Source organism: Drosophila sulfurigaster, chromosome X (genome assembly GCF_023558435.1).
Source record: "Drosophila sulfurigaster albostrigata strain 15112-1811.04 chromosome X, ASM2355843v2, whole genome shotgun sequence".
Taxonomy (NCBI): domain Eukaryota; kingdom Metazoa; phylum Arthropoda; class Insecta; order Diptera; family Drosophilidae; genus Drosophila; species Drosophila sulfurigaster.
Window position 1 is genome coordinate 29,539,860 of NC_084885.1, and position 8,835 is coordinate 29,548,694.

Sequence of the window (8,835 nt, forward strand, 5' to 3'; positions counted from 1 at the left end):
TTAGTTAATTATAAATTTAAATTGTATATTTTCAATTGCATGGAAATTCGTTTTCATTTAATAATGCCGTGTTTCAATTCACAATTCACTTCGATTGTCAAATGTTGCGCACCTTCGGCATCGATTGGCTTATGAAATTGAAGTTGCCTACGTTTCCACACATTCCTCCTCTCCACTCTCCACTCTCCACTTTACACTTTCCCCCTCCCTGCACACTCTCTGCTCACTCTACACTTTCCACTGTTCGCTTGCCACAGAACAAAAAACGCATAAATTGTCAATTGCAATTGCAACACGGAGAAACAGCAAGAAATTCGCCACGTTGGCAACCAACACCCTCCCAGACTCACCTTCCTCCCCTTCCTCCCCTTCCTCACCTCACCTGCCCCCCCTTCTCTTTCCCACCAACAGCACTGCATTGTACCTTCTCTTTCTCTCTCTCACTTTTCATTCTCTCAGCCATGTGAAATTGCCGTCGAACTGTAATTGAAAAAATTGCATTGCATACTTTTAGGCTTGATTTCAAACAACTCGAAGGAGAAAAAAGACGATTTCGAATTTGCCTTTCATTAATTTCATTACATTATTATTATTTCTTTATTTGAAATTCATTTGAATTTCTTTCATTTAAAATGTAAATCTATAATAATACATAATTGCTTGATTTTGAATTGCTTTTAAAATAAATTTGAATTTCTTAAAATTTAGAAACTTAATAATAAACATAATAATACAAAATTTTTGTATAGCTTATTTTACATTTTTTAAAATAAATTTAACTTTTTTTTTTAATTAAGAGACTTTTTTTTAATTTTTGTTATAATATTATTTATTATTATTATTTTTTTACTTTAAATAATTTTAATTTTTATTAAAATATTTTTTTTTTTTCATTTTTGTGGTATATTGTTTCTATTTTTAATCAAACAATCCGGTATATTTTTTATTCTATAGTATATTCTTAATGTATAAATATACAAACATTTTTTGTGGTATTTTCTAGTATTTTTATATATACTTGGTATCTCTTATCAATCAATCTGGTATATTTTGTACTTTATAGTATATTTTGAATGTACTCGTTAAACCAACTACAGGCTTTGGTATATTTCAGAATTTTTCGGTATATTTTATCAAACAATTCGGTATATTTTTTATTCTATAGTTTATTCTTAATATATAAATATAGAAATATTTTTTGTGCTATATTTTGGTATTTTTAAAATCAATTTTTTGTATCTCTCAGCATACAATCTGGTATATTTTTTAATTTATAGTGTATTTTGAAATGTAATCGTTATACCAACTACAGGCTTTGGTATATTTCAGAATTTGTCGGTATTTTATAATAAAAAATTCGGTATATTTTTTATGCTATAGTATATTCTTAATATATAAATATAGAAACATTTTTTGTGCTATATTTTGGTATTTTTAAAATCAATTTTTTGTATCTCTCATCATACAATCTGGTATATTTTTTAATTTATAGTGTATTTTGAAATGTAATCGTTATATTTTAGTATATTTTAGTATTTAGTATTTTTGCGGTATATTTGTGTCATCTTTAAAGAATACGGTCTTATTACAAATGGATATCACACAGTTGGGCGCACTCAACTTTAGCTTTACATTTTGTGTGTGTGTTTGTTAGAAAAGGAATTTGCTTTATTCGATTGGGAAATGAAATAATATGAATTCACAGCAAATATTTGAAAATGCTTGTAATTAAATAAATATAAATATGTTTGTTGTATGTCAAGTAATCAATTGTATCCAGCGATTTTATTTGCATAGAAACGATGTCAAGTAGTCAAGTGTAAATAGAATAAACGGTGTCAAATGAAGCAATCAGTTTCAGTTTCAGTTGAAGTTGAAGTCTGAGTGGAAAGTGGAGAGAAAATGCTCAAGTTGATTTTGCAATTTTGCCAATATAATTTTGTTTAATTGCATTTGCAATGCTTCAAAGGGCAAAGGATAACAACAATAACAACACTAAAAGAAAATTGCATTCGTTTCAAGTTTTGTCAAAGGCAAAAGCTAACCCAAACATACAAAAACAAAAACAACAACGAGAACAGTAGTTGAGGCTTTTATTTAATTAAAATGTCATTATTATTGTACTAAAAACGTCGCTGCTGACTTCGACTGCGACTGCGACGGCGACTGCGACGTCGACAGCGACACTTTGACAGTTCGCAGTTCACAGTTTACAGTTCAGAGCAAGTGTCAAATGTCAAGCGAGCAGCCGAAAACTAGAAGTAAACACGTCAAGTCGAGAGGCTGCTCAACTGCAAATCACCCGGTAGCAAGAAATAATATTTTAGTATTTATTTAGTATTTTCATTTTAGTATTTCATCACTTTTCAAATACTATATGTAAACATCATCTCCGAATAGCACTTTAGTAATTATTTAGAATTTTCATTTTAGTATTTTTTCACTTTCATCATAACATAAGCAAACATTTTCTGTGAATAATACTTCAGAATTTATTTAGTATTTTCATTTTAGTTTTTTTTTTCACTTTTAAAATACTAAACATCATTTGCGAATAGTACTTTAGTATTTATATAGAATTTTCATTTTAGTATTTTATCACTTTCATCATAACATATGCAAACATTTTCTGTGAATAATACTTCAGTATTTTGTTAGTATATTTATTTTAGTATTTTGTCATCTGCGAATAGTACTTTAGTATTTATTTAGAATTTTCATTTTAGTATTTTTTCACTTTCATCATAACATATGCAAACATTTTCTTTGAATAATACTTCAGTATTTTGTTAGTATATTTATTTTAGTATTTCCTCACTTTTAAAATACTATATGTAAACATCATCTGCGAATAGTACTTTAGTATTTATTTAGAATTTTCATTTTAGTATTTTTTCACTTTTGAAATATTATGTAGTATTTTTATTTTAGTATCTTATTATAATCAAATCCAAATCATCTTCTTCGAATAGTACTTTAAAATTTATTTAGTATTTTATTAAAACTTTTGTGCTCATTCATATTCATTAATCAAATTTTTCAATTGAAATATTCCTATACAAATAATCACTACGACAGCTTTTGCTAAGATCGACAAATCACAGCCTGCTCTTCCGAACGAAACTGACAAGCTGTCGAAAATTTCATCAAGCTAACTGCAAAACTGAGCAAACAGTGGACATAAAACCACGTGGACAGACAGATGGACAGACGGATTTTATTTTTCAGCCATTCAGTTATTAGTCGCAATTCCGCTTAAGCTGTCGGGTATAGCTTTCCATCTCTTTCCTTCCCTTCTACTTTCTACTTTCTACTTGATCTGCTGCAGTCACGCATCAAACTGTAAGTATTCCGAACAGACGCTAGAGGGCGCCACACTGTTGGCGTTGACGTCGCTGTCGCTGTCGACGTCGCTGCTGTTGATTGCTGTTCGCTGCGTAGCTGCAATTAAAATAATACAAATAAGCGTTGCGAAGGGAGGCGTTTGAAAGCGATGGGGGCGTGGCTGTGACATTTGGACTGACTGCAATGAAATATTTTGTCGCTTTTATAAACGATTCGCGAGTTCTTGCACCTCTCTCCCACTCTCTCTCTGTCTCTCTCTCCCAAATGCTTGCAACAAATTGTTGCGAACACAGTCAACGAGAAAACGCCAAAGACAAAAGTGCAGGCAACGTCGCCATTTTGTTGTTGTCCTCGTTGTTGTTGTTGTTGTTAGTTGTTATTGTTATTTGTTGTTGACGACGACGACGACGACGACAAATACTTGATGGATGTAGCGAGCGACCTTCACCTGGCTACAGCTGCAGCTAAGTGCTGCAACCCTTGGCCTGCAACCCTTGCCCCAACCCCCAACCCCCTCCCCATTTCACGCCCTTCTTTCCGCTGTGTATCATGTCTGTCCAGATGCCCGTTTTTGCTGGACACAAAAGCAGCTTCATTCGCGACCCAAAGCACTTGACGTGACCTCAACGAGTGGCATGCGAAACGAGTGTGGAGAGTGGAGAGTGGAGACTACGGTGTAGACACTTTAATAGCAAAAGTGTAGAGATAGTGAAAGTGGAGCACATAGAAAGTGAAGAGTGCTGAGTGTAGGGAAAATAGAGCTACAAAAAATAGTAATTGAAGAAAGACAGAAAAAGGAAGATAAAAACAATAATTTTTTAAATAGTGTTAAAGTTAAATAAATTGCAATGAAATATAATAGTATAATTAGACATGAGATTAGAGTGAGAAACTAAATATTATATAACAAATCTACAAATGAAGTGTAGAGTGTGAAGAGTTTAAAATACTGAAGTTATGAAATATAATGTGTAGAGTTCTTGCTTAGAGATAAAAGTGAAAAGTCTACAAATGAAGTGTAGAGTGTGAAGAATCTAAAATACTAAAGGAATGAAATATAATGTGTAGAGTTCTTGCGTAGAGATAAAAGTGAGCAAATAAATATGAAAAGTCTACAAATGAAGTGTAGAGTGTGAAAAATCTAAAATACTAAAGGAATGAAATATAACGTGTAGAGTTCTTGCGTAGTGATAAAAGTGAAAAGTCTACAAATGAAGTGTAGAGTGTGAAAAATCTAAAATACTAAAGGAATGAAATATAACGTGTAGAGTTCTTGCGTAGTGATAAAAGTGAAAGGTCTACAAATGAAGTGTAAAGTGTGAAGAGTCTAAAAAACTGAAGTTATAAACTATAATGTGTAGAGTTCTTGCATAGTGATAAAAGTGAAAAGTCTACAAATGAAGTTTAGAGTGTGAAGAGTCTAAAATACTAAAGGAATGAAATATAATGTGTAGAGTTCTTGCGTAGTGATAAAAGTGAAAGGTCTACAAATGAAGTGTAGAGTGTGAAGAGTCTAAAAAACTGAAGTTATAAAATATAATGTGTAGAGTCCTTGCGTAGAGATAAAAGTGAGTAAATAAATATGAAAAGTCTACAAATGAAGTGTAGAGTGTGAAGAGTCTAAAATACTAAAGGAATGAAATATAATGTGTAGAGTTCTTGCGTAGAGATAAAAGTGAGTAAATAAATATGAAAAGTCTACAAATGAAGTGTAGAGTGTGAAGAGTCTAAAATACTAAAGGAATGAAATATAATGTGTAGAGTTTTTGCGTAGTGATAAAAGTGAAAGGTCTACAAATGAAGTGTAGAGTGTGAAGAGTCTTAAATACTGAAGGAATGAAAATGAATGTTTTAAGGGTTTATATTATATAAAGTTCATTGAGAGTTAAAAGTAGAGAGAAAACAATGAAAGCATGTGTAAAATACACAAAATGTTAATAAATTAAACTAGAAAATGAAAAGAGAGCAAATATAATTTATTAAAAGTATTTTAATGGAGAAAATTCAATTAATTCAAGTATGAAGTCTGAACAGCTTAAAATAAAAGCAATCATAAAGAACAAAAAGCAAAATAAAGTGTTGTTTGTGCGAAAAGTGGAGACATAAAAAAAAGGCATAAATAAGAGAAGGGAGTAAAAACGTGTCAAGTTGAGAGTTTCCCAAAAAAAGTGGAGACAAACACACTGTAAGAGTGTAGAGTAGCTGCTAAGTATGTAATAAGTCAATACAGGGTATAACAATGTCGAGTTGAGAAAACGAAAACATTTGATTTAAGGAGACAAGGAAAAATTCGACATTTTTGGATGAAAAATTTCGTTTTTATTTGTAATTTTTTTTGGCTTTGGATTCGGACAAAGATCGACAAAACGTAGCAACTTGGCATTTGGTGAGTGAGCAGGGAAAGAGCGCGAGAGAGCGAGAGGGGAAGATTGGGAAAGACATTAAGAGAGCGAGAGAGATAGAGAGAGAGAGAGAGCATGGCTGAGCTGGAGAAGCGGCTGAGATCGCCGAGCAGCGGCGTCAAGATGGCGCCGGTTACGGCGATCACAACCCGCAACCAATTGGCTAGAAAAAAGGAACGAGAAAAGTGCGACGCACAGGAAAAGCAAATGGAAAATGTCGACACTTTTCCTCTCGTAAAAGTGGCTGACAACAAGGCAAAAACTGTTATGAGGTGAGATGCATTATTTAATATTTCATTTCTAACAAACTAAAGTTGTTAGAATTATGTTTTAGAGGCTGTTTAATTGTATTCTTATTCCGTCTGTTTGTCCGCTTATATTAAAAATTCTAAGCTACGCTCATAAAAATTGCTGTCTCGCATGTTTCCATAGATGGTTGGTATTTTTTTTTTGTTATGTACAATCGTAACTAAATTTATTATGACTCTTAAAAAAATGGTTGCAAAAAAAAACTCGTAGAGCACAAAAAAACGACTGCTGCAGTCAAGTTTTAATTGCTTTGATTGACAATCTGGTATATTTTGTACTCTATGATATATTTTGAATATAGTAGTATATACCAAATATAGCCATCGGTATATTTTAGTATCTTTGATTGACAATATGGTATATTTTGTGTCCTTTGATATATTTAGTATATAGTAGTATATACCAAATATAGCTATCGGTATATTTTAGTATCTTTGGTTGACAATATGGTATATTTTGTACTCTATGATATATTTTGAATATAGTACTAAATCGATATACCGAAAACAGTATATTTCAGTATTTTTTCCGTAGCTTTGGTTGACAATCTGGAATATTATTTATTCTATGGTATATTTTGAATATAGCAGTATATACCAAATATAGCCATAGGTATATTTTAGTATCTTTGCTAGACAATATGGTATATTTTGTACTCTTTGATATATTTTGAATATAATAGTAAATCGATATACCGAAAACAGCCTTCGGTATATTTTAGTATTTTTTCCGTAGCTTTGGTTGACAATCGGGCATACTTTTTTATTCTATGGTATATTTTAAATATAGTAGTATATAGCCGTCGGTATATTTTAGTATCTTTGGCTGTCAATTCGGTATATTTTGCATTTTTCGGTATATTTTGATTTAGTAATTTTTAATTTTATGTAATTTCTTAGTATATTAATTTGGTATATTTTGAGAATAATACCGCACTTTTGAACATTAATTGAAACTGCATTTTTCCACTTTTTAAATTAGAGTTTCTGTAATATTTACATACATTTACATTTTTTTTTTTGATAGTAACCAACTTTTCAGGAATCATAACTACTATAGTTATTATTGCATATACCAAAATTCGCAACTCTAGCTTTAAAATTACGCTCGCTATTCGATTTTTTTTTGATTTGCGGGGGCGGAAGGGGGCGTGGCAAAAATTTGAAACAAACTTGATCTGCGTGCAAACATAACAAATGCTGTCCAAAAAAAATTTTAGCTCTATCTCTTATAGTCTCTGAGATCCAGTGTTTCATACGGATGGACGGACAGACGGACAGACGGACAGACGGATATGGCTAGATCGTCTCGGTTGTTGACGCTGATCAAGATTATATATACTTTATAGGGTCGGAGATGCCTCCTTCTACCTGTTACATACATTTCCTGCCGGCACAAAGTTATAATAAAAATTTTCTTTTGCTTCATCTTGGCTTTATTTCTGTATTATTATCTTATTCTATTAATTTCAAATTTTCTGTAGCTTTTTCCTGACTTTATTATTGTAAGTTGTTCATCTTTTCAGCTACTCTGATGTGATACCAACATTGCGGCTGCGCCTGGAGGAGCTTGAGAGCACGACGCACGCAGAGACTGCTGTGGCTGTGGCTGTGGCTACCACAGCTGCAACGCGCTCCAAGTCTCCGAGTCGACGACCACGTCAGGCGGTGACAAAGCCGCGTCGCAAGCAGCCGTCATCGCCGAATGTGGCAGCCACAATAGCAACTGCAAGTGCAACTGCAACCGAGAACTTTGCCATTACCGAGTTGATGTCGAAGACATCGCGAGAGTCGCTGCAGCTGCATCGCTTGACCTTTGACGATTGGCTGCTGTTGAAAGAGTAAGTGTGAAGACGTATATACCCCATAAACATAAAGTAAGCTAATTGAGTAACTTAACAAAAAAGAAAGCAGGATGCGCAAAAGCGACGCGATGATCGACGTGAACTCAATCGCCTGAGTCACATGCAACAGATGCGACAGCAGCTGAGCGAGAAATGCTACGCGGATTGGTTGCGTGCCAAGCGGCGACATTGCAGCAGCTGCAACACCGGCAGCTGCAACATGTTGCAACAGGGGGCACCCACGATGCTCGTGGAGGCTTCACGACGTCGTGCGGAGCAGACAAAGCGAACGGTGCAGCAATGGGAGCGTCGCAAGTTGCTCGAGATGCAACGTCAACGGGAGCAACAAAATCGAGAGCGACACGAGCAACAAGTGCGCGATCATTTGCGCCGCCAGCTGTCGCAGCTTGCCTGGCATCGCTGGCTGCAGCAACAGGACAAGCAACAACAACAACAACAACAGCAGGAGAAGCAGTTGAGGAATGAGAAACCACATCGTCAGCGATTAAGCTCGAATTCGTTGTTGAAGCCATCGATGGCCGGCATCGAGTCGCTTTATCTGCACGTTCCGCTGTCGGCGGCACAGCATTCGCTGCGACAGCGACTCGACAGCATCGATGGCCTCAACATGCAGCGTCGCAAGTAGTTTATCTTCTTCTATTACCCTGCCTCCAAATATGCCCAACTCAAACAACAAGTTTCATCAGTTTCCTTTTGCTACAATAAAATTCCAAAATTCTCTTTCAAACTTGCTTGCTTACTTAAAATTAATGCGCAATACTCATGAAAGCTGCTGAAAGCTGTTGAAAGCTGTTAAAAGCTTAAAATTTCAAGCTAAGGCTTAAAGCTGTTGAAAACAGTGACAAGTTGATTGCTTACTTTAAATTAAGTTTTAACACTCATGAAAGTTGCTGAAAGCTGTTGAAAGCTGCTAAA

At 34.2% G+C, this 8,835-nt stretch overlaps 1 protein-coding gene across 1 annotated transcript; it reads left to right on the forward strand.

Moving 5' to 3' along the window:
* Positions 1-5,615: 5,615 nt before the first annotated feature.
* On the forward strand, positions 5,616-8,605 carry LOC133848718 (transcription factor SPT20 homolog). Its single transcript, XM_062284375.1, has 3 exons — positions 5,616-6,019; positions 7,582-7,896; positions 7,963-8,605. The coding sequence occupies exons 1-3, from the start codon at positions 5,823-5,825 to the stop codon at positions 8,543-8,545; spliced, it is 1,095 nt and encodes a 364-aa protein (XP_062140359.1). The 5' UTR covers positions 5,616-5,822; the 3' UTR covers positions 8,546-8,605.
* The last annotated feature ends 230 nt before the right edge of the window (positions 8,606-8,835 follow it).

Coding starts and splice junctions, on each gene's coding strand:
- LOC133848718 (XM_062284375.1), top strand. CDS start 5,823: ATGGCTGAGCTGGAGAAGCGGCTGAGATCGCCGAGCAGCGGCGTCAAG. Junction 6,020..7,581: donor AAGGCAAAAACTGTTATGAG/GTGAGATGCATT, acceptor TCATCTTTTCAG/CTACTCTGATGTGATACCAA. Junction 7,897..7,962: donor GATTGGCTGCTGTTGAAAGA/GTAAGTGTGAAG, acceptor TTAACAAAAAAG/AAAGCAGGATGCGCAAAAGC.